Consider the following 24160-nt stretch of genomic DNA (forward strand, 5'->3'; position numbering starts at 1 on the left):
ATTATAATAATAGTAAAATTCCACACAAACTTTTAGCGACGACTTTATTCACGAGGGAATTTTTCCCCGCGACAATTAGCGACGACAAAGTCGTCGCTAATTAGAGCATCTTTAATGGTTTAGCTTAGGCTATTGCTTAGCTAAATAGTATTTTTACCACATAGATTTTCTAGAGCTAAATAGTTAAGCAACTAGCTTAAATTAACCAATTTGCTTAGATTTGCTTAGCTAAATCAATAGCCAATATGCAAAACAATGGTTAAACAACTAGCTAAACATTTTTGATATTTGCAAGCAAATCCCTATAATTCTTAAGCAAGAAACCATTAAAGATGCTCTTATCGGTTTCAAAACGAAAAAAACTTCTCGTCACAACATTTAGCGTCGCTAATATCGTCGCTAAATATTTACCGACGAATAAATCGTCGCTAAATATATTTAGGCACGGACAATTAGCGACGATTATTATCGTCGCTAAAATCGTCGCTAAATACATTTAGCGACGATTCCCGGGTTATTACCGACGAAAAAAATCGTCGGTAAATGTTGTAAATGTTGTAGTGAAAAGAAAAGAAAAAGGAAACAAGTTGATCAAGAAGAAGAAGTTGAATTGGTCAAATTCCAAAAAAAAAAAAAAAAGATAAATATTGACTGTGTCTCAGAGCTATGCACGCTGAAAATAATAATTGGGATATATTTGGAGCAAGATGATCAAGAAGCTAATTTGGTCAACTTTCCATAAAAAAAAAAAAAAAAAAAAAAAAAAAAAAAAAGCATTAATTGTGTATAATCAGAGTGATATAAGCAAAGTGTTTTTTTTTGTTTTGCTTTCTGTTTTTTTTTTGCGAGTGAGATGGGAAATCTGAGGATGAGAGGAAGAGGCAAAACATAATTAGAGGGAGGGAAGGAGGGACAGCCAAGATTTGTAGAATAACCTAAACAAAAACTCCCAAAAATAACAAACCCTAAGATTTTGGGATCGCAAATTACCTTAGCAACCTGTGCGTAGCTTTGGTCGGAGCTGGTCCTCACCACGTGCTCCGTCGTCTTCTTCGCGATGTTTACTATTCCGCGCGACTCCTTCGCAACCACGGTCGGTTTCAGTGTCGGCTTTGGTGTCTTCGCCGAGCTCTCTCGCGGAGCTTCCTCTTCCTCCTCGAGCTAAAACTCCGTCTCTCTCGCTCTATCTCTCTCTCTCTCTCTCTCTCTCTCTCTCTCTCTCTCTCTCTCTCTCAGTCGCAGATAAGGGAGCAACGGGGATTAAACAAAGTTTTTTTTTTAGGGAGATTAAGCAAAGTTTTTGTTTCCCTGTTTTTTTTTTTTTTTTTTTTTTTTTGCAGGTGAGACGGGAAATCTGAGGATGAGAGGAAGAGGCAAAACATAATTAAAAAAAGATCAATAAAGAGAGAAAGATTGAAACGTGTTTGTTAATTGGGTTAACACGTGTCAGATGTTAATTGGTTTAAACCTTATGAATAGTAAAATTGCTATTCACATATAGTTAAATAGATTAATATTAGTTAGTTTGTCTATGTCATTGGACACTGCTCTCTGCATAGGTAGCTACAAACAATAGAAGGGTGACAGAAAACATAAAAACCGTGACATGATTATAAGTTCTTTCTACCATCATAACCAGTAGGTATGGTCTCAGCAAACATTGTGGTGATCTCAAATAATAAAGATATGGATTAAAAAGGAACAAATAACCCAAATATAACTACTAACAAGCACTTGACCATATGAGATGGAGTTCTTACAATGGGAAAAACAAAGAGGATGTAATTATCATAAAAAAAAAAATAGAAGGATTCATGCGAAACATGTGGGATTTCAGGAGGGTAGGGCTGCCTTGAGCATCAAAATTCATGAGATGAACGGCGAGAGCGGTCTTGTCATCATTGTGATTAGTCATAGCGGAGCGCCCCGTCTGGACAACGCACGCCCTCAATCTCTCGTTCTCCTTCTTTGGCAATGCCGTGACCGCGTGGTTGCACGAATACACGCGTCTATGGTTCGGTGCCCTCCGTGGAATGAAACCGGGAATTTATGGCTCCTCTTTTGGCTCTTGCCCGTCCGTGTCGATGAGTTCCAAAAGAGGCGTGAACAACAAGCCACCCTCCTGGACGCAACCCAAGGGAAAACGGCACATCCTCGCAGCCAGAAAAATACACTCAGCCCACTCCAACTCTGTGCTATTGAAATCAATCACGAACGAGCCAACATATGTTTTCACGAATAGTCGGTGGCCCTCAATTTAGTAGAATTCCACTTCAATATATCTTTGATGATCTTCATCTTTCTCGAGAGAGAATTGAATTGAAGGATTGGGTACAAGCAGCCATACATTGGAGTCAGGACCGTAGAGCTCGAAATTAGCAGTCTCGGGCTCAAAAGAGCCAGAGAAGACGCAGATTCGACGGCCGATCAACACGGGACGAGTGAGGTATTTGGGAGATGCCATGGAGGGTATGGCCTTGACGCTCTTGTCCCTCACCGAATTTATGACGATGCACTTGCCGGTAGAGGGCTACGTGTAAGCGTATGATTCGGTTTCCCAGCCGCCGAACATGTAGAGAACGGAATCTCTGACGGCAAAGGCCATGTCGGAATCAGCCTTCCTCTTGGATATTACGACATCGGGAATTGGAGGCGCCAAAATTTCAACTTCTTTGACGTCCCGACGTTTGAAAGATTCACGATATAGATATAGTACTCGTATTTAATGTCGAAGGGACACATGACGATACACACTTCATTCTCACCGCTTTCCATCCTCATCGCCAAATTTGGTATTACAAGCTTCAAATCAAAAGACAAATATGCCAAATTGAAAACCCAGAAACAGGAAAATGAGATCGGAATTCTAATCCTCAAGCGAGAGAGAGAACGGGGGATATAATTTTCTAGACCCTAAAATAATGGAAATATCTCAATTAGACCCACTAGTTAAGAAATATCCAAAATTGAACTTTTGTACCAATTTCGGACAAAAATACCCTCAGTTCAAATATACTCACTGTGGGGGTAAAAAAAACCAAATCTGTGGTCGATCACCCTCTCTCTCACACTTCATCTCTTTCACTCTCACTCTCTCACTTTCTCTCTCTTTCTCTCCCCAAATCCGACCTGATCCATCAAAATCCGACCTACATGAGATTTTAGGTTGATTTGAATGAGATTTGGACGAAAAAAAATAGGTTTTAAGGTTTTTAAAATTTTGGAAATTTTTTATGAATATCATCGGATTCGGTCAGATTCGGTTGAATCCGACCGAATCCGATGGAATCCGATGATATTCATAAAAAATTTCCGATGGGTTCCGACCAATTTCGATGGTCTCCGACACTCCGACCGAATCCGACAATTTTCGACCTCCTTGATAAAATTCGACCAATTCTGACTTGTTCTTGAAGAATGATTTTTTTTTTTTAATTTAAGATAATTTGGTGTGTGTTTATGATAAATAAACTAATAAATAGTGGGTTTTTTTTTTACGGAATTCAACCAATTGGATACTTGAAATGATGAGAAAATGAGAGAGAATGAGAGATTTGAAAATAAGTAGTTAATGAACTTTTGTAAAAAGGGGTTATATGGTCTTGTAAGGGTATTTCAGTCCGAAATTGGTACAAAAGTCCAATTTTGAATATTTTTAAACTAGTGGGTCGAATTGAGATATGTTCATAATTACTAGGTCTAGAAAATGAAATTTCTCTATTGAATTAGGTTTTCCGAAGTACGTAACTTAATTACAAAGTTGTTAGCTTGAAGATAAGAATCGAAATATCGAATGAAAGTAACGTGCCCGACATGGGCTTGATCGTCTTATATTTATAGTGTGGGAGGTGAGGTTGCAAGCTTCGGATTGAAGGGGACACGTCGTATATCAGTTGGGACTCACTATTGCGTCTTGGGACACCTGTTATTGGAGACCTATTCGTATGAGGAGCAGTTACGGATCGACCGAGCTGGCGAGCTTTGTATCTCTGGGTCTTTGGGGAGCGGTTATCTCGAGCTGACATTTGAATCTTCCGATGGGCTGGCGTAATACTTGAACCTGTTAACAGCAAATACATGGGCCTGGGCCCAATTTTCTTGTACTTGGTCAAATCCCTCTCTTGTTAAACTGAGGACGAAGTCCAACATCAGCATAAATAAAATGCAGTGGTTATTTACCTAAGATTTACAAAATGTTGGTTTTTTAGCAATATCAAACGTTTAAATTAGCTATATACGTAATGGACCCTTATATATAATATATACACACATGTATTTATCAATTTATTATTAAATTAACTTATATTTTATCAATTGCTTAATTTATCGATTAATTAAACATTTTTGTCAACTTATGCATATTAATTGACCGAATGACAGAAATACCATAAGCAATATCGTAAACGGTAATTAATGGAACTTAGATTTTTATCTATTAGTTAATTAACATGGTGTCACGCAATCTTATTTCCTTTTATTAGTTGGGAGAATGTGAAGAATGAGGAACAAGGTAAGTGTGAAATTTATGCCTCGTCATATGCCACGTAGGATAAGTTAGTTATTTTGGTTAGACCTCGATATTTAATATGATTCTCTCGAGCCCTGGCTCGATTAGGGTTTGTATTGAATCTGAACAAGTATAAAATTGTGAGCCTATTCTCTTTTCTTCTTAAATTTATTTCCTTGTCTCAAGTTTAAAGATAACTTCTTGCACAAGTTTTCTCTGAAAATCGCGTTTGATATGATTTCATGTGTTTGATTTGTGTCACGTGTTTTTTTTAGTTTAAGATTTCCAAGAGTAAGGAATGAGGAACAGGGTGAAACACGAGGAAGAGTGCGAATGCGAAATGAAAACTTAAGATCGAATTAGAGATTCAAAACAAAATGTAATTCCAAATAGTGTTACTATAGTGTGATTAGTTTTTAACTCCGATATAACCAAATTAATATAATAGCTCATTTATATTGATTTTGATAAATATATAAGCAAAAGGTCATAAAAATGTAAAATAAGGAGTGCCTTTTTAACGATTAATTAAACATACAAAATTTATCATTCAACAGAAGAACTTAGATTTTAATTAAAAATTGCAGGTACGATTTTAAGGACTTCTCAAAGCTTAGATTTTAATTTCTTATCATACTAAGGCAAAAATTGATTTATACAACATATGCTAAGCTTAGTTAAGGATTTATATATATATATATATATATATAGAGAGAGAGAGAGAGAGAGAGAGAGAGAGAGAGAGAGAGAGAGAGAGAGAGAGAGAGGTGCTGTAAAAGGACAGAACAATTAAATTGCTAGCCAATACTTATTATAAAGGGAGACTTTAACCTTGCGAAATAGAATTGTACACAAACCACCGATTTCCGACAATGATTTACGAGGCATAAAAAGATGATATATGAAACTAAACTTCTTAATCTGTTTCCGAATTTCTAGAGATTTTTACTTGTCACTAAACTGTCTTAACTTTTTTTATAGTTCTATGTTGCATATCTAGTGATACGTTGTAACATTTATAATCAAACGAGAAAGTTTCAAAGATATTAACATGATCTAAACTAAAAAATAAACTTTTGATTTCCTTTTCGTAATATTAACCCCCAAAAAAAAAAAAAAAACATAATGAACCTTTTCTCTATTTTTTTCTTGTTTTTTTTTTTCAAATCGAACCCTCCTGAAAGAAGAAGAAAAAAGAAAGCAAAAAAGAAAGGACCAAAATAGACCAGAATTTCTCAGCACCTTTCACTGTAGACAAAAAAACTGCCTCGGAACCCTAACCATTTCCTAACAATTTTGGACCCTAAAAACCCCATTTTGGGAAAGGTAGGATTGAGGCACCTGTAACTTATTGCACTATTTGCAGGATACAGAATTTGCAACCAAAACCCATCCCCTCTTCTTTCATACCCAACTCATATGCATTTCTTTTCACCTTGACAGAGAAAAAAGGGAACTAATAACCTGCTCTTAAAAAAAAAATTGTAGTAACTTCTTGGATCTAATAAGCAAGGAAAAATAAGTGAAATCAACACGCATCAGATCCAGAGTCAGACGAACTCGATTCAGAGGACGCTCCATCAGTTTTAATTGCCCGAGATTCAGATAGCTTCAAAAGCTTTGGCTGTATGCTCAACGACGTCTTGCTTTTCATGACCTGTACAAGAAGGAATTTAAAAATATATATAAGAATAATAATAATAATCATACAAGCTATTGCGAATAATAGTTTTAAAATCTCTTCAAGGACAACTAAAATAATTTGAAAAGGTTGTTCACCTCCTCGAAAAATGCAGCGATCTCCTCTTCTGTGAGACCTTCATCTTCGGCGTTGCCATTTTCCTGCTTCCATCCAAGCGATAGAAGGAACTGGGTCTCTTCCTCTTCATCTTCCGTGTTCTTGTCCCCTTTGTGTTTTCCTTCACCGATCTCACTGTTTCCATTGGCCGAAGCACCATTCTGAGCGGCGAGTGGGCTCGTGGGAGCACTGAGCGCCTCTGCACCCGATTTCTCACTGGTGAACGAAGAAACAGTTCGGGCCGGTGAATCTGGGAGAGCAGTCGAAGGGTTTCCCGAGGTTTTCTTCTTTATTAGGTTGAAGAAGTCGTTCCGGCTCTGGACCTGAGACAAGGAAGGCCTCTTTTCCAGAGCAGAGGCCGATTTGAGATCGAGCGCGGAGACTTTGCGCTCGAGAACAGAGACCTTCTGGGCGTTTGGGCTTCTGGCCGGGGCTGATACAACTGGCGGGGCGACAGCTATCTGAATGCTCTGCGGTCGGTGTGTCGGGCTCGTGACATCTTTTGAGGGAGTAACACCGTTCTCCCACACTGGCTTGAGAACGAGGTACTTCCCGTGAGAAGAAGAGGAAGAAGAAGAAGAAGAAGAAGAAGAAGAAGAAGATGCCTTTGGAGTCTCGGACTTCACGCTTCCACTGCGTATGTATTGAGTGGCGTGTTGCAATGGAGTCTGTTGCGGTCCATTCTTCGCGGTCATGTTTAACTCTCCACTCCTGGGACCTGGCTTCGGCTTTGATTTTTCGGAACTGAGTGTCTGAGATTTAAGAGGATGCACGATTACAAAGCATTATAAAACCACACAAGTTATCACTGTTAAATGTTATTATCAGGTCATGCAAGTTAAAACGGAAACGAGGAAAGTAAAATGGCTTAAAAATATTAATGTACTTGAAGAAAAAACAGAGTAACTGTAAGTGAAGACGACTGCTTCCAAAAATTTAGTAGTTCAATGAAAGGTCCAGAGAAAAGTTACGTGTACACACATTTAACAATTACCCATCAACAAAATCTTAGTTGACTAAAACTCAGTGCATGACAAAAAAAATGAAAATTATAACAAAGCTAAGTAGTCAATTATCTTACACAGGTAGATCATAGATTTCAAATTTCTATGGCTAGCAAGTCAGTATTGATAGACTGAGAAAATGTGAAACAGATAGGATTACAGCTAAAAATCTCAAACCTAAATATCACTACAGAACATATATTAAGCTTTTGAAGTTAATTGCTACGACTACCACTTCCTTAACATACACATACAAATCACGTGACAATTAAGTTAACAGTAAACCCCATCTACCATAGTACTAAGACCGCATTACAAAAAGACCCACAAGTATCAAATGCATAAACACGTACTGAGGTTTTTATCATTGGCACCAACTGTCTCGATTGCTTAATCGCCAATTCTTCAAGCCTCTGTGTACTGACAGACAACTAGAACCAAACAACCAAAAGGATCAGAAACTAGACTGAAATAAAAATATATTTTAAACCGGCTTATGAAAAAGCATGTACACTTTCAAACTTACCTGAGGTGTCGCACGGGTACGCAACGGAGTCTGTTGCAAAGCTTCAGCCATATTCAGACCGGCCATTACCGTCGGAGTAGTGGAATTCGACGAAGCCACAACAGATTGCTGAACGGAAACAGAGCCCGAGCTAGTGCTTCCCATGACTGTGGGTACCTCAGCAAGCGCCGAAGTCCATCCCTCTCCGCCGACCAAAGACGAGTTCAGAGACAAACTCTGGACGGCCGTGGTGAAACCCGGAGACGGAACCCTTGCAATGTCAGGCCTTTCCTCTGTGCCGAGCGACGGAAAATCCTTCTCGAAGACAGCCTTCTGAATGCTAGACTTGACAACCCCAGACACCGAGCCGTTTCCATTGTTGCTGAGATTACTGTTGCCACAGTTCTTCAAATTGACACTGCCGACTCTCTTAGACAGTGGCTCGCCCTGTTTTCTGGAGACCAAAGACTGAGATCGCCTCAGCGAGTCCTTCTCGGCCCTATTGAATAAGCTCCCCAAGGGATCGGAGTAATCCCTGTCCCAAGGGTCTATGTATCTATCTCTGTCTTTCTCGCGGTCCTTATCGCGGTGACTTCTGTTAAAACTACTGTAGGCGTGCTTGGCGGAACCATTACTTGTATTCCTCCGTGAGTTAGATGAGGAAGATCGGTCAAGAAAAGCAGAGCGAGGAGAATCGAAATCGCCGATGCTCTTTGAGGTCCTATTTCTCGAGTGAGGAGCCAAAGAAAGATCTACACCAACAAAAAAAAAAAACAATTGAAACATTATACTCTTTCCCAAACCTAACAACAGTCTACAGGTTTATCAAAGAATCATATAATAAGCGTAATGTAATATCAAAAAGCAATATAATAGCTATAATCACGCTTCAAGGTTAGTGTTACCTGAGTGAGAAGATGATGCCGATGGCGATGGCGATGCAAAATGGTGGGCTGAATTGCCCGCCCCAGTGACACTTCCAGTATTTCTCAACCATTGAGGAACTAAAGTGGGTTCACTTCTTTCCATCAGGATCACTGAACATGATCAGTAATATCACAGCAGAGACACTGCTCACTTTTTCACAGCCTCTAGCCCCGTATCCCCGATTGCTATACTCAGTGAAGTTGGAAGAGAAACACAATCGACTATGCTCGAAACTTTCTGCTTTCCTTCAATCTCCAAAACACAAATTTTCTTCAAATCAAGTCTGAATTATAACTGCGGACGTTCGAAGTCGCACAAATGAGGGTCAATCCTCCGGAGACTGGAATCTCTTTCTTACCCCTAAAAACCCAACTCGTATCAATTACCGCCAATTAATCAAAGCAATAGCCCAAGACTTGCCTGGGATACTCAGAGCTGTAAAATTTTATCCCCACCTCTATTTATATAGGAAACTATAGCTTGTTAAACTACACTTCTTTCACAGAGGTCCGAGCCCCAGATGACTAAGCAGATAGGAAAAGGGCGAAATCAGAATCAGTGAATTCCATTACGTCTCAATAAAACTTGAATAGAGAAAAAAAAAGGTAGTTCTAACTAGACCTCCATCTTCAAACAACTATGGGTTTTCAGAGAAAGATATACTGAATAGAACACAGGGCTTTGCGAACCCTCATCTTTGGTCAATAACCCCAGTCAGCCACAATACAATCCGATTAAGCCACTCAAGGATTTCAAAACGACGTCAATTCAACAGCCTTAACCAAGTCTCAATCGGATTATAAACCCTAGGAACGCAAAATCTCTACTTTCTGCGAACAAAAAGAGCCAGGAGTGCGAAACTCCTCTGGGATAGAAACCCTAGAGCAAAGAGCAACCAAAACCTAGGCGTTAAAAATCATGGACAATTATAATATATGAAGAGAGAGAGAGAGAATCAAAGCGGCTTCCAATTAGAAAGAAAGATACCAGGGAGAGAAAAACGAAAAAAACACGAACCCTAATTGCCGATTACACCGATATTCTAGAAACCGCCTCTACGGCCACTGTCGAATCGAAAACAATGCAACCTTTTCTCACACCCAAGAAAACAAACCAGGCAGTCACGGAGATAGATATGGAGCGATGGAGATATAGCGAGAGGGTGAGAGAGACACCTGGATTGGAAAACAATGGAAGCCTGGAAAAATGGAGGTCTGGGAATGAGAGAGAGAGATTAAGAGCGGTTAGGGTTTTGTATTCGTGCGATTGGGAGAATGAGAAGAAATATTTTTTTGAAGAGATTGGGATAATAGAAGAGAAGAGAAGAGAAATAAAGGTCTGTTTGTTTGTGTAATTTTTCCTTGTTTAAGATTTTATTATTTATTTATTTTTTGTGTTGAATATGTAAATTCTAAAACTGGAAAGACTGAAACGTTTTTAGATTAGACGGCCGAATTCTTTTTTAAGAATATTGAGTAGAATACTTTTGTTTATCTTAAGTACCCCTAAATCCTTATTGAAAGTTTACAATTTTTTATTTTCTTTTTTGGTTCTTTTTCTAATAAGAAATATCTCACAAATAAATGTATAATAAATGTATTATATTTGTTATACATACATATATGTATATTACTGCGTTTGGGCTGGTGTACTGTATATTCTGGCCATGCCACGCTGGAATAATAAAGTAAATGGATTGCCTACGTGTCATTATATATTTTTGTTATTAGGTTTGGTTATGTCATTCATGTCACATGAACATTAATTTTTTGAACACTGTTACAATGGTACTTCTTTGTTGGCCAACAAGGACTTGATTTTAACCTTTATATTAGAGCAGGGTTAGGATGATTTTTGGTATAGTGCTTGTGAATAATGATATAATTACATATTTAAGTGATGCAAAAAAAAAAAGTGAAAATAGAAAGACGACTAAACAGCTAACCAATATTGTAAACTAGTCTAAAATTTACTTCCATATTTTAGTTTTGATAAAAATAAAAATAAAATTTATATTAGAATTGGTTGCAGAAATCCAATTTACCATCCAACATTAAAATGAATTTTTCCCCCTTATATCTGAATTACAGTTTCTTAGAATGGGAAAAAATAAGGTTGTCCATCTTGCTTTTTGTTTGTAAATTATTGATAGCAAATTTTGAATACAAAAACATTTTTTATTTATGGAATGTAATTAATCAAGAAAGTTGCCGCGTATCTTGTAAGTTTGCACGGCGGTTAATATTCCCGCGCTCACTTTTTGACAGTTTGTATATACAACGAAATCAAGAAACCGTCGTGTATTTCACTATTTGTAATAAAACATAAACTTATTCATTTTTAATAAAAAAAAATTGTTCTTAATTAATTTAATCTCATACTTTAATTTTAAATCATTGAGTGTTGGAGCTGTCCATGACAACCATGTCACTACGAACGTCCAAATTATCAAACTAGCAAGGAACCACAAGACGAGCAAAGTCATATGAGAGATAAAAGATAATAGCGAGTATGAATCGAAGAAAATACAAAGAAACGGGAGTTCGAGCGAATCTAGGGAACTATTAAGCATAAAGCTCATAACGGGTGATGCAAGAATCAGGCAAGCCTGGAATCAACAAAGCAAAGAGGAACATGCCCAACCCGAAAAGAATAAGAAGAAGACAAGATGGTCCGGGCAAAAAGAAGAGATTTTGTGACAAGAAGTATAAATGTCATATTTGTAAATAATTATAAAGAGATAGTTTGTTCTGTCTTGCTTATTTGTATGTCTATAAATAGAAAGCAAAATTATTAAATTCTGATTTTTTTTTTTTTGGCATGAAATAGATATTGCATAGAATTCATAAGAAGGGAATACAAGACAATATCTACTATTGAAATTTGAATAATTCAAATCCTTTAAGTTGAAATGGGTAACAAGGAAATGAGACTCTACATTTAAATATATAAATTTTGTTTCTCAAGTCTCATACTTTCATGCACAAACATTAATTTTATAAAGTTTCTTTAGCTGAGAAATAAATAATAGTATACCATATTTGTTGTCTTTTACCTCTTAGAATAATTCGTTGCTTATTAAAATAGATCACTTATTTTTAAGATTAATGTGTATGCCTAAAATTTTACAGTAACGCATGTCTTTTATCAGTTTACAACTATTTTTAAAGTTGAGTTTATGTTAGTTGGACACGTGGGAGACATTCACACTACTATAAAATTATATTGCTAAACATTATTATTATGTATATAGGTAAAGCCTTCAAAAAATATATATATATACGTTATTAGTTTTTTTGATATATTTTTCCTTTCAATACTGACATATTTAAAAAATTGAACTGAACGATTATGTGTGAAATTGAATGATAAACTATGATTCCTTTTTTTTTTTTATACTAAAATATCTGAGTCTCGGTCCAAAAAAAGCCTCGACATTTACCATCATTTGCAAAGATATGGATGGTTTAATTAACCAACGTAGTTAAATCTTTGATTTCCCATATTTCACCCAATTACCATATCCACCAACTTTTTCCCCTTCACTACAAAAAAAAAAAAAAAAAAAAAAAAAAAAAGACTTTAACGATATGTAAATAATGTTGTGAAAGAAAATTCATTATATTTTTTTCATTTGTCGTTCAATGGGGTGTTGGGAAAAATTTATAACTTTTAATGATATTTTTTAAATGTCATAGAGAGTGTTGTAAATATATTTTTAACGATAATTTGGAATTGTCAACTTACATTATCTTGTTTCTTTACATCAAGCTTGTCCCCACATCTTAAAAATGTCGTCCTTTGATAAATACTGGCAATTTTATAAAATTATCGTTTTTAAATGAATCATCTTTTAAATTATTAATTCACGTTTGTGAAAGATAACTTCATTTATAAAATACCGTTAGGTATTATAATGAATTAAAATATATAAACAAATAAAATTACAATGAAAATGGTACAGTGCGTTTCTGAAAAGTACAATACACTATTGTAAACAACAAATAAAATTTTACAACATTAATCAATAATATGAGATCTTTACTTCACCCAAGCAATCATTAATCAACTGGCTTTGCACTGAGAGGTCACAAAATAATCGAATTAGTCTTTAGTGAAAAAAAAATCAAAATATTAAAGAAATAAAAAAAAAAAGTTTATACTCATCAGACCTCAACATAACGAGAAAATCATCCTGAAACTCTTGCCTAACTCAAATGAATCTTTCTCTCCGACTTGCTTTAGGTGAAAGAGAGATGTTCCGATCAAAATATGATTCATTATCAGTGCAAGTTAAATTATTGACTAAGATTACAGAGACATTAAGTTAAAAGTGAATAAATCATCCACTTGTAAGAGGACATATATTTCTGTAACCTAGAGAGTTCGAACTCATGACCTCTATATTGATGTATGTGTGAAATTACCACTAGTTCAAACTAGCTATCTCGAGGAACTAGGTAAACATGTTATTAATCTTCTAAGTTGACATTTGAATTTATGACATAAATTTCCTAGATGTTTGATAAACACTAACAACAAGTCGATATAATAACTTTTTCAGGTAGATAGCATGTTAATAACAAGTTGACAATTTTAATTCAATAAAAATAAAGGAATAAAAAGAATAGTAAAGTCCGTTTTCCTTTTTTAAAAAAAGCTCCTCACTAAATATATATTGATAAAAGAAAAAAAAAATATTTAGATTACACGAAATTAAGCTAAACCAAAAATTCAAAACCCCGTAAAAGGAAGATGAAAAATGGACAGTCAAAATATTACATAAAAATTATTGAGATACTAGGTTTTTTTTTTTTGGCAATGTAGTAAAATAGCCAAAATGAAACTATGAAATTTGTTTTTAGCCTATGTTTCACAACTTTTAGTGAAATAGTGTCACGCCCCGGGAAAAGTGGGGTGTGATGATTGTATAAAATGAAACAGTAATAAATTTTACAAAACTATCTCACGGTGCATACTCAGTTGATTACTTTACAAGTCCAAAAATAAAAGAAAGAAAACGGAAAAACAAAACCAACCTTGATAGTCTATCCAGTAAAAACCTTCAAACTCTCGACCACACTTAATCCCGAGGTCTTCCTAACCCTTCTCATTCTCACATCCTGATTATAAGAAAAATTTGAGGGAAATAGGGGTGAGCCTGAGGCTCAGTAGGTACTATAGTAATGGTTTGATTTTTAAAAAGATTTTCGAAAATAATACTTACTTTATAATAATAATATCCTTGTCACGCGTAAATCACCATACACGTACAAGTATAATAATAGTCTTATACGTGTAAATCACCATACACGCACAAGTATAACTTGCAAGAATGTAAATTGCATGAATGTAAATGACATAAATGTAAATGACGGATGCTGATGCTAGAAATGTAAATGCAAGAAATGCAATTGAATTTAAATGTGCATCTACGCCCATTTAAACTTATACTATTTCCTGAGCCCCTGTCAACATAACCCGTGACAGTCCTCTGATCAGAATGGTGCACTCTCCACACTCTTATATATATACGACTCCACTATCCGCTTCATATATATACGTTCCCGGCTCTATCAGGATATACAAAACCTTTTATTTCGCAAATACGGGATATATGTATAATATCGAAAATATTCTCAACTTCATGATCAGATATCCTGAGATGAAGTTCCGCCACATTTTCTAAGAACGGTTTAGGTTTCGTGGCACGTTCACAACCATCTTCATTTCGAAAATAATATATACTTGAGGCCAAACCGTAAAATCAGGAGAGAAGGGTTGTAATAACCTACCTCGAGAGTAAGCGTCTATGTCGCTCTTCAACGAGACGTTCGCTCGTCCTGTGAACCTGAATGTTCACTAAAACCGAGAATCCAGACATTCACTTACTCCGTGAACCCTCTAAACGACTTTCAGTCTTGAGTCCTATCACGGTAAATCAAACCGATCCTGAATCAGAATCTTATGAGTAATCCACAATACTCAAACTTAGACGTACGATTTAATAATCGTAGGACCCAAAGACATTTCTAACAATAAAATCCAAAACTCGCATTCCCTGAACGAGTCTAATTTCATTTCCATAATGAAATTTGAAAATAATTCTAACGAAACAAGTATCATTCTTTCTTTTCCAAATCCAGATTCAATAACTTATCTCAAGTCATCACTTATCCATACTCAAACTTTTCATAAAAAAAACCACATGATCAAAGATAACAATTCCACACGGCCACTATACAACTCTCGGCCAAAACTTTTTCACATGGCCAAACAAAAAATTCAACCCAAGCTCACGGCCAAGTTCAAATACTCACACGGCCAGAAGCAAGAATTTCAACACCAAATATCCAAAAAATATGAAATTAAACAACCTTACAAATAATCTCAACCCAAGCACGTCCAAATCAAAATCCCCCAAATTCCCACATGAACAAACCCTAAAATTCGACCAAAAAAAACAAATAAATTCTCAAAGGGACAACTTCAATCCAAGAAACTCGAGTGATAATCATCACTAACCCGGTCTAATCCACAACCAAAACCATTCAATTTCGGGAAAGCTTATTTTGAAACTAAAATCCCCAAAATAATATTCAACCCTAGATCTCCAATTCCATCTCGGGTTTGATTTATTACCCAATATCTGTGAATTTGGACTCCTCGGCGTGCTCTCTCCCTTTCCCGGCGTCTCTTTCTCGGGCGGCGGCCTCGGCGAGCTCGCGGCGATTTCCTTTCCTCGGCGGGGCACGCGTGGCGATACTCGGTGTCGGGGCTGGGTCGCGCGAGGAAGAGCTGAGGAAGAAGAAGATCAGGGAAGGGTGATGGTGGTCGGGATGATGAGGTTTCTCGGTGGTGTTTTTTTTTTCTTTTCTCTGCTCTCCTTTGCAGGTGGCGTGAGCGAAAATGAAGAGAAGAAGAAGAAGTGAATCGAAGAAGAAGAAAAAGGAAAGGAGAAGAAGAATGTAGAATAATTCTTCAAATTGTTTTTTGCAAATAAACCCCTTTTACTTTCCTTTTCCATTAAACTGGCCCAGAACTCAAGTTTTCTTTCAAATCAGCCCAGAAAAACATGACGATTACATCCTAGTCACAAAACTTTGTGACTTCAACCGTAACTGAACGAACATTGAATTTAGAGCTTCAAACCGATAATTTTTTCGTCCTTTTGATTAACTTAATTTACAAGATTAATCTTAAAACTTCGAGTCGCTACAAATAGCCAACAGGTTTATATGGTAATAATTAAGATATAATTTGCCCTTATTTATTAACAAATTCATCATTTTTTTTCTCCTACTTTTTTCGTACACTTTTTTTTTTACATAAAAACTTCAAAAAACCATATCTATCTCATATGAACTCGAAATTGAGTGATTCCAAATCCTACAGATTTGTGACGCCGAGATCTTCAAAAATAGATCCATTGTGTTTGATGAAAAATCTTTAATACCATAGATGTAGAAAAATCATGTTACTACCTTAAAGATGGAAATAACTGAAATTTTTTGAAATTATCGACATAAATATAATTTTTCATCAAACACAATAGATCTATTTTTGAAGATCTAGACGCCACAAATTTGTAGGATTTGAAATCACTCAATTTCGAGTTTGTATGAGAAAGATACGAATTTTTGAAGTTTTGATGCAAAAAAATTATTTGAAAAAAAATAAGAGAGAAAAAGTGACGAATTTGTTTATAAATAAGGGTAAATCAGACCTTAATTATTGACACATAAGCCATTTGGCTATATCCCTAAAAATTGTCAAACATAGACTATATCCAAAATCACATGTTTAAAGTGGCCTAATTAGTTACAAATCTTTTTTTTTTTTTTTTTTTTTTTTTTTCAGGTAACAAGTACCACTACCAGGTTACAGACTCCGTTCTAGGAGATCTTATCCGACTGAGATCTACGTCCAAAGAAATAATCATATTTTAGATTTAAAGTTAAGATGTAATAATGAAGTTTAAAACCGCACTGATCATAGAGCAATAGTACAAAATTTAGATTCATGTATGGATCATTGAAACATAAAAACAAGAGAAAAATAAATATAAAATAATAAAAAAAATTCCATTCGGGACGTAGTCACATGGAGGCGGACTCATAATTGTGGGGATGACGATGGCTCTGAACTCTAGACGACGAGAACACAGAGTTATGAAGTTCCTGCTTACGACAAACTTGGCAACACCAGTAAAGACAAGAAGAAAAAAAAATCCCAAAATCGAGTTCATTAGATAAGATCACAGAAGTCTCATATCGCAAGAAAAAAGACGTAGGCGCAAAAAATTAAAAATCGTTGCCTTTTTTTTGGGGGTTGGAGCCGGTTTTTTTTTTTTTTTTTTTTTTTTTTTTTCTCTCATTTTGATTTACGAAAAAAATGGAATTAAAAGTGTTGTCAAATCTTTTTTTTTTTTTTTTCTACTTCGAATAAACAAGATTAGTCCAGAATAGATTGACAATTCCAATGTAAATCTACGTATATAATTGTGTTCAAATTTATAGACTATTTTATGTAGTTGTCCATTTCTGCCTCGTGCAAGAACTACCCGCGGACGGTCAATCAAAACACACTTGACTAATATCATTGATATTTTGTTCAAAAATTTGAAAAATAAATCCTTTTTTATTGCACGTGTTTATTTATTGTGACAACTTTATCATAATTTATCATAATCATAAGATATCCTATATTTTTTTTATACGAATTTCTACTCTACCTTCTCAAATTCACTCATCAGAGCACACATATTTATCTTTTGGGATCTAATTAACTATAAAAGAACTATGCTATATATTTTGTGTCAAAATTTCCTGTACTCATATAGTGTTGACTTTTGCTCAACTCCGAATGCTAATCACTGTTCCGAATGTTCATTTTTGTGGGGCAAATTATGTGATAACTTTTGAGAAGGAAAAAATGAATTAAAAAAGAAATATAATGTGGTATGTAAAGATAGGATTTACAATTAACTAACAATAATTCCTGTAAGAGAGGACCTAGCTACGATAAGTAGCGGCTAAAGTTTTAAAATCAAGAAATAAGCAATACCGAATATCGCTTTTTTATTTTTGAAAATTCGAAATAGTCTCGAATCGTGATTGTATGTTGCTTTGTAAGGGTTATTTGTGGTCCTGGCAGAGTTATTGATTTGTTTTATTGTAAGAGAGACGTACTTTCTTAACCATTCTTTTGTTTTCACACAATTTTTCGGAAAAGTCTAAGGATAAATTTAGTGCATATGCCAAAGATCCAGCAAGAGATTTTCTCCATTACTTGAATTTGCTTGGATTGTGAACTGGGAGCGTGAAAGTAATTTTTTTTAAGGGTGAAATGAAAGTAAAAAAAATATTCATGAGGTCCTTGTTTTCTGTTTGTTTATGCTTCGTGTCACGTACGATAGCGATAGTGATGGTTTATGTAACTGTAAGATTATTTTTTTTAGCCGTAGGGCTATAGTTTGTGAGGGGCGAGTATAGACTGTGTAGTTGATTTGAAGCGATGTCTGATCTTTCAATGTGCTTCATTATATGTTCAATATGTACCAACCACCAACTATTATCAAAATCATGACAAAAATGCATAGTTTGAATAGACTATGTTGACATTTTCTCCCGTGATCTCCAGAGCCTCATACACCATTCATGAATGCATTCGAAATAATTTTATTTAAGTAAATATTAATCCAACTTAATAAAACATACATGCAGACATGAAATACAAAAATACTTGAAATAAAAGAAAAACTAGATTAAAGCCGAAACCAATGCACAAAAGAAATAAGAGGAACATCGAGGCTCGTTTGACGATTTTCAATCTTCCACCAGGTGTTGAAAAGGATGAGCATTGAGCAACCCACTCACACATAGGAATGACAATAATACCTGAAACGCTCACCTTGTTATCCGCCTTAATGGGTCGGGTAATACACGTTCAAAACGAGTTAACGGGTATCACCCATTAACAACTTAGTGGGTAGGAGTAGTAAATATCTCAGTCTGCCCCGTGAATCCGGCCCGTTACAATTAAAAAAATATATAAATATAATGACCTAGTGAGGTCGTATTCTCACTCACACCTAGGCTCGCCATCTCGCTGTCAGCCACCGTCACGTGTATCTCGTTGTCGCTCTCGGACCGCGATCGTCTTTGTTCACCATAACTCGCTGTCTCGCTCTGTTACGAGACCAACTCATTGCTCAATGCCTCGAAGCCGAACGAGCATCTCCGAGACCAGATTTCAACAAAGATGGGTCGACTTTGGATTTGATGGGCCTCCAACTATGTGTACGGACAAGTGGATGAACTTGCTCAAGTAGTTCAAGAATTCCAAGCACAACAATGAAGCCACGACGAAAAGAAAAGCTCTTAGCCATCAGAGCCCCAAAAGAAACGTTAACAACTTTTGTAGTTATGGTGCGACTAAAGCTAACATTTGATATTTACGTTGCCAAAAAATAGAATGAGAATATAAGTAAAAAAAAAAAAAAAAAAAAAAACACGAAAAACATTAGATATTTGAGCCATTCACATGTACTTCCATCTAAAATTAATGGCGTAGTTAGTAATGATGCAGCAAAAAATTAACATTAGATACCGTCGGAAAAAAGAAAAGCGAATGCAAGTATTAAAAACACAAAAATATTACTTAGCTATGCGACCATCACCTCGATTTTAAATTGATTAAAATGGTACAGAATCAGCAAAAGACCATTTGCTGAAAGCAAGAAAACGAGCTTCCAAAAATGACAGCATGGTGAGGATTAAATTAATAAGCTTCCAAATGACCATAATGTTCCCAGCTAATCGCCCTTGTTTGGTTAGCACTGTTTTAAATAATATGAAAACACAAGTGTCTTGTTAGCACAATTCAAACGTATCGAATAATCGCTCTCTCTGGCGAATAAAAAATTAAAAAAAAAAAAAAAAAAAAACTAGAGGTATTCTCTTCTCTTTGCTCCGCTTCCCTCCTGAGTTGACCTAAGCTTGCTTTTCCGGCGAGCTCGTCGACCTGGGAGGAAGGTTTACAGGCCTTAGATTCAACGGAGTCGAAGTCGAAATATCTCATATTCCCGTCTCTCCAAATAACAAGTCGCCGCTATCCCTTGTTCAGCGACTATGGGTGGTGCTCGACTTGAACAAGACACTTTCATCCGATGAAGCACTATTTGTAGATGATCGGACTGGTTATTGAATGAAGGGTTGGAGAATCTACAAGGGTTAAAAATTAAAAAAAAAAAAGACCCTACCAAACCCATCTACAATGTTGTGGGTTTCCAAAGCAATGGCTACCAACATTTGACAGACTAACTGCGATCTGCGTCTCTAATCTCGGAACGAATATCAAACAAACAGAGGCAATATCGTTTCCAGCCTCTAGTGGTGCTTCTTCAGTCACAAGATTTAGCAAAATCGAAAAACGAATATCAGGGAACAGCTGATCAACTTGGTTACAAATTAAAAAAAACACTGCTCATTGTCTAGATTGAAACCAAACCACCAAACTAGTAGAGGTTTAAGCAGAACTTTATTTCCAATGTCAAATTACAGAGGAAGTCACTCTCACTTGTACTAGCTTTTGATTAAGAAAATAAAAAAAGTACAAAACACAAATATGAAAAATAAAATCACCAGATCATGTTACTCATGGCTCTCCACCGAGCTCAACTCTTAGATTGTCATACGGGTACACCTTAGGAGCCTGCTCAAAACAAAAAACAAACACTGTCAATTCCTTTTTTTTTTTTTTTTTTTTTATAAATGGAAATAAAAAACCTGATTTATGCAATTCAAAGACTTGCTGTATAAACCAACCCAAAAAATTATCTAAACAACTAATACTAAGGGGAATTGCAATTCGTCAAACACTCTTTCAACAAGGCGTACTTTTGAATTTATCAAACACACTTACAAAAGGAATCTTCGATGCTTTGTCATTCCAAACCGCCAGCAATCCCAATCCCGCGAAGCAGCTCAATCCTCCACAGAGCCAAGCCAAAGCTTCGTACTTTCCGACTGTGTCGGCGATCCGGTCGATGCACGGCTCCGGCAACGAAGTTCCGTTGTCCCAGGTCAGTTCGTCGTTCACCGAAAGCTGAAAAAAAGCGCCGATTTTTAATTAAATTTGCGTTTGATGGGGAGAAATTGGAATTAGGGTTCAGGGATTTGGGGATTACGGGCTTATCGGGGATGAGGTGTCTGCCAACTGGCATGCCCATGCCGGATCGGAGACGGAGAGAAGCCGCCGCGGACCTAGCCGCGACGCCGTTCCCGGCCATGATCTTCGACGCCAGTCTTCCGGCCATTTTTTTTTTCAATCTTTCCGATTCGCTTTCCTTCGATTTTCGATTTCTCAACAGAGATATCTAGCGATTTCTTTTTTATATTGGAACTAATTATATAGCAATTTATTAAATACCACATTGTGCATCCTATATATAAAACTTATTTATTTTACCATAATCTTATATTAAATTAAACTAAATCAATTTATGTATAATCAGAAAAAAAAATATATTAAAAAAAATCTTTGACAAGCATTCAAAAAAAAAAAACTCTTTAACTAGAATATATTAATAAAAGTCATAATTGCCTAAAGTACAATAAGATTTTAAAGAAAATCCAAAACTATAAATAAATGGAATATAAATCACAAACACAGTTGTATGTCGCGAGTGGTTAACAATTTTCTTCGCGTATATCTTTTTTCCTCATAACTTATAATTTACCTAATCAAATTAAATTCAAGTAATTAATTTACTTGTAGCGCTTCATTGTTGCATAATGCATTATAACTCTAATTAAACACTGCCAATTGGGCCGGACCGCCCGTAAACCACCCGGCCCAACACATTTTTTATTTGATTTTGGGCCGGCTCGGCCTAAAATTAAAAAGGGCGGGACCGCCCCAATTTTAGAATTGGACCTGAGTTGGGCTTTAGTTTTAGACCCAAAACTTAGGCCCGACCCAAAGCCCTTTAAATGCATGGGATCGGCCCGACCGATGCACAAAATTGGCACGGCCAGACCTAGTCCCACTAAAAGCCCATTTGAGGCCAAATATCTTAATTTTGACTTTTGACGTTACTTAGCACTATAATGTCAAGTATAAATGCATGTGAACATAATTTATAGACTTCGTGCGCTGTATTTCAAAACACCAATCATACTGTATTTCAACTTTCTCTATCAGTTCTTCTTCTCCTTTGCAGTGATAAAAAACACTGATAAAAACCCTAGCTAGCTCTTAAAAATGAAAACAACCATAGTTATTTTCTCCTTTCCCTACTAATTTCACTCTTAGCCATTGAGAATCTCACGATCAACGGCCGACTACTCGAAGCGGTTCCGAGCCCTTCTGACGGTGGCGTCCCGCTGCCCGAGTACAATGTCGATCAGCGTGTCAAGGGTAAATCTGTCACGTATGAGTCGGTACATGGTCCACAACCACCTCAAGCGCACAAGGAATCGATAGAAGTTATTGCTACGTTGATAATCGGCCTAAGAAGTGGTGATGGTGGCAGTTTATTTTGTACTTGAGAAATATCTCTATACATAAAAACAACTAAGACGACCATCATTTCTTGATTCAACGACAACAATTTGCGAGGCCAAATAAATTACAGGCTAAAATGTCAAAATCTCATTAATTATGTTAAAATATCAGAAGGGAGAATTGTGTAACAGTTGAAAACTTTAAGGTAAACGTTTTGTAAAGTTTGAAAATTTAGGGGGACAATTTGTTAATCGTGTAAAAGTTCAGGGGGAATTTAGAATTGGTTATAGGTTAGGATTTAATTTTAGGTCCAAAACCTAGGCTAGACCCAAAGCCCTTTAAAAGCACAAAAACATTAGAAAAAAGCCCAAAACAACGCCTTAAAAAAATCGAAAACAGTTCAAAACAGAGTCCCAAACGAGACACACGATCAGACCTGGCCCGCGACCCAGAGGCCTTGACTGATCCCGATGACCTTTTTTTTGGGCCGAGCCTTATTGGGCCGAGTGACATCTTTAACTCTAACTATGATCCACACTTATAAAAGACCATAAATTCATTTACAAGACTGGAAAATCAGGATCTAATGGGTGAAACTAAAAAAAAAATACTCCAATTAAAAATTTGATGTTATAATATCCGGATCTATATCTTTGGAGCATAAAACAACAACATAAAAAAAATAAGAAATATAAAAATATTCCTCCATAGGAGAAGGTGGAGGAGTCATAGTCAATTAACATTGATTTGTTTGAGCAAAAAAAAAAAAGTATAAACACTGATTAGCACTATAGAGATAGAGCTCCTGAAGGTAGGGACGGTCACGACTCTAAACTCCAAGTTATAGTTGTAAGAGTCGAGAGATACTCATCCGCCACATACCTAAAAAAAGAAACCCTTATAGAAGTGACATGTGCTAGAGATTTAAAATCTAAGTTGTTGTAGTTGTCGTTTTTTTTTTATTAATTAAAGAATAGTCATATTAAACTAGTTATATCATAGTGAAATAATCAAGCATTTAAAAATATGTCAAAGAATGATAAGCAATTAAAACAGATTTTTATGACTCTAAATATAATCTTAGTATTTGACGGTTTATATTGTATCAACTTTTAATAAGTGTAAGTTGCCAAGTTTGTTTATATCACATCTTATATATTACAATAAGGGTTTACTAGCTAAGTAGCCATTCTCAAACTACAGTTTTGCAAAATGGCCATGATTTGGTTAATTTTTCAGTTTAACCATTAAAGAAAAATTATTAGGTTAAAATATCACAAATACCCTTATGTTACATTGTCTTGGTACGCCGTATATTTATTGACCGAGCGACAAATAAAATTTAAAAAAGACATTATCTCAGTTGACCAACTCAATTTGATTGTGTGGCAATTATAATAAATTCAATTTTTTTGGAAAGCATGAGAATTAACTGACACATACACAAAAATAGAAACATACTTTATGACAAAGATTTGAAAAATTACCCCACACTCTCTTTCCTATTCAGTCTAACCAGTTTTCTCATTTTTCTTAACCCCTGTCTTCTTCCCAAACGCAAAGAAAAACCAAAACTGGAAACTAGGTTTTAGGTTACGATTTTCTGCGACGACATTGAAGCCAACCAAAGAATAACAAACAATAAACAACGATGTGTAGCTTTGGGATTCAGATTCTTCACATGGCGATTCTCCAAAAGGTTCAACATATTCGAATAGGTATGTGGTTAAAAATGGTTTATTTTTTTAAAAGTCATGGTCGCGTCGAACATGCAATGAAAAACAAACGATTTTCATGATGGTAACGGCAAGGGTTAAAAGCAAAAAATATTTGTTTGGTTTTGTAATAGTATGTGTGTCGATTTAAGGGTTTGCAAATTAGGAGTGCTTTTTTTGTTCTTTTGTTAAACA

General features: G+C 35.8%; 2 protein-coding genes across 3 annotated transcripts; both read right to left on the minus strand.

The window, feature by feature from the left end:
* Nucleotides 1–5728: 5728 nt before the first annotated feature.
* On the minus strand, nucleotides 5729–10079 carry LOC149391039 (C-jun-amino-terminal kinase-interacting protein). 2 transcript variants are annotated; one of them, XM_089619583.1, is made up of 7 exons: nucleotides 9759–10079; nucleotides 9363–9620; nucleotides 8720–9265; nucleotides 7836–8566; nucleotides 7663–7740; nucleotides 6287–7057; nucleotides 5729–6164 (listed from the first exon to the last, which is right to left on the minus strand). In XM_089619583.1, exons 3-7 carry the CDS (start codon nucleotides 8841–8843, stop codon nucleotides 6036–6038), a joined length of 1833 nt encoding a protein of 610 aa, XP_089475709.1. In that variant the 5' UTR covers nucleotides 8844–9265; nucleotides 9363–9620; nucleotides 9759–10079; the 3' UTR covers nucleotides 5729–6035. The 2 variants fall into 2 exon arrangements, with proteins under 2 accessions (XP_089475709.1, XP_089475710.1); XM_089619584.1 differs by having other exon boundaries at nucleotides 8720–9101; nucleotides 9197–9620.
* Nucleotides 10080–20181: 10102 nt separating this feature from the next.
* LOC149391040 (NADH dehydrogenase ubiquinone 1 beta subcomplex subunit) lies at nucleotides 20182–21163 on the minus strand. Its single transcript, XM_089618759.1, has 3 exons — nucleotides 20932–21163; nucleotides 20667–20849; nucleotides 20182–20456 (listed from the first exon to the last, which is right to left on the minus strand). The coding sequence occupies exons 1-3, from the start codon at nucleotides 21058–21060 to the stop codon at nucleotides 20400–20402; spliced, it is 369 nt and encodes a 122-aa protein (XP_089474885.1). The 5' UTR covers nucleotides 21061–21163; the 3' UTR covers nucleotides 20182–20399.
* Nucleotides 21164–24160: the final 2997 nt, after the last annotated feature.

This window comes from Urtica dioica, chromosome 7, assembly GCF_054948205.1.
Source record: "Urtica dioica subsp. dioica isolate 48M chromosome 7, U.dioica_male_clone48M_v1_H2, whole genome shotgun sequence".
NCBI classification, from domain to species: Eukaryota; Viridiplantae; Streptophyta; class Magnoliopsida; order Rosales; family Urticaceae; genus Urtica; species Urtica dioica.